Genomic DNA, 2,373 nt, shown 5'->3' on the forward strand with positions numbered 1-2,373 from the left:
ATTCCCTAGAGAAAGGAATAGATTTACAAGAATGTACTGCAAGCCCTAGCTATGACAGCCCGATACCAAATAAATTTCTCTCAAATTACGCCAAGCGTGGCTTAAAAAACTTAGAACTAGTCGAGATGGTGACAAACCCAGCCTTTTGGCCACATAACAAATTGCTAGCCCAGGAAATGACTAACGTCGTGTCATTTAAATGGTCGCCTGAGAATTTCATATATAACTATGAAAGTGTGCTTGCAATAGTAAACAGTGTAGGGAATGTGGAACTTTTCGCTCGAAAGAAACAACTATGGTACAGAATAATGGATTTCTCAAAAGAAATTATGAAGCACTTAGACTCAACTTCTAACTTGTTCAACAATTGTCCCAGTGAGTTTAATGACATGGAAGATGTCGTGTATGCCGTTGAAACATCAAACGTTTGCTGGTCCCCTGTTCTGAATGATGATAATTCTTGCTATCTGGCAACGGCTCAAAAATCTGGAATAATATTATTTTGGTTACTAAAATATAACAATAATGCATTTGAAACAACATTCTATGGCAGTATAAAAAATTCTAATGAAAACGAAGTAGCTTTAATGGTTTGGATACCAATAGACAAAAATAAATTTTTACTCATCATTACCAATGAAATTGGCCAAGTATGGGCTAATGAATGTGAAATACTTAATAATAATGTCACACTTGTCAAGGAACACAGCTTATGGACCTATCAAGATAAAATGATGGTAACTTATTTTGAATATGCATTCGAGAATGAAAAGCTATTAATATTTTTTAACAAACATAGACATTTGATAGTACAAATGTATGATAGTAATTTTAATTTATTATCTCAATCTATGGAAAATGTTAACGATTATAGAATAACCTCAATTATAAAATTCAAAAAGAATTTTTATTTAACCACAGTTAATACAAAAATGTATAGCATTGATTATAACATTGTAAATAATACTGTAGCAATAATGTTGAACCTTTTTGATATTAAAGATTCCTATACATCATATGAACTGTATGGCATTGGATGTTCATACAATCAAGTTTTGTTCGCGCTCGCAATGATTGATCGAAGAGTTTTATATCGGAAAGAAACGTTAAAAATTGAATTAATCTTTCTATGTCAGGAATTAGATAACGCTACGACAGCTATTGTGAATAATCCAACAAAAAATTTAAGGAAAGTATGGGATTATATTGAAGTTTTAAGATGTAAAATAGTTAAAACAAAGAAATTACCAGAGATAGACTATGATAAGTTATTAAAAGATGGTGAAAATGATGTGTATAAACTGAAAGTTTATTTAGTTTTTTTATATTTTTATCAAAGTTTGGAAAGTCTAATGATCACACATTTGAAGGGAAAACTTCCAGAAACTTGTACCGACGTTATAAAGGACAAAATACTAATGTTTCAGTCAATTAATGTTATTAATGAAATTAGTGAAAAATTTAAAAATAATGGTCAGTTAAGTGATTTTGAACGGGAATGTTTTGCATGTAGCAAAAAATATCTTTATTATTATTGTAAAATGTATAAAAAAAATCCAAACGATTATTTATCAGAAGATATTTGTAATTTAAGCAATTTGAACATTGAATATACATGTCAGGCTTGTGATGAAAAAATAATTCAGTTTTCATGTTCAGGCGGGCATTTAAATATGTTTTGTTGTCTCACATTCACTCTAATTGAAAGTGATCAATATTTGACATGCAAAGTATGTGGTTCAACTGCTAGAATAGAATTGTTAGAAAAAAATCCATGTTGTCTCTTTTGCGATTTTTATTTAAATACATAATTTATTATTTAACTGGCTGTGCCCCGCGGTTTCAACCGCGTTAGTTTGAGGAACAAATATACTAAAATGCTTTTAAATAATTACTGCGCAACTCAATTCGGGAGACTTACAACATGTGCGACTTTTTAACTGACTTTCGAAAAAACCATAATTTGAAGTCCAAAGGGTTTGGGCTAGATGAGGGCCAGTCTTCAACTCTTATAAAGTCCGGAACGTGGGTTTCAAGCCAGGCTTGGGTAGTTTGAGCCTTGTGACCAGGTGCAGAGTCCTGCTGGAAAGTCCAGTATATTTTTAAAAAGTGTATTGCTGAGAGGTTTCACAACATGATCCAAGACTGTATCTTGATACACTTTGGCTGAAGTTTTCAGTCCTTTTTCACAAAAATGTAGTTTTGTGACTTCTTGATAAGACACGTCCCACCAAACCTACACTGACGCAGGATGATGACCACGTTGTAACTTGCCAACAACTTGAGCAGCTTCTTTAGAACTGTGAGCGTACACTTTATCATTTTGCTTATTGTAGTGTTCTTCAATCGTGAAATTTTTTTCATTGGTAAAGA

At 32.1% G+C, this 2,373-nt stretch overlaps 1 protein-coding gene across 1 annotated transcript; it reads left to right on the forward strand.

The window, feature by feature from the left end:
* The first annotated feature begins 272 nt into the window (after positions 1–272).
* LOC123663671 lies at positions 273–1,811 on the forward strand. The gene has a single exon (XM_045598339.1). The coding sequence runs from the start codon at positions 309–311 to the stop codon at positions 1,809–1,811; it is 1,503 nt and encodes a 500-aa protein (XP_045454295.1). The 5' UTR covers positions 273–308.
* Positions 1,812–2,373: the final 562 nt, after the last annotated feature.

The sequence above is a fragment of the Melitaea cinxia genome, chromosome 20 (assembly GCF_905220565.1).
Source record: "Melitaea cinxia chromosome 20, ilMelCinx1.1, whole genome shotgun sequence".
NCBI classification, from domain to species: Eukaryota; Metazoa; Arthropoda; class Insecta; order Lepidoptera; family Nymphalidae; genus Melitaea; species Melitaea cinxia.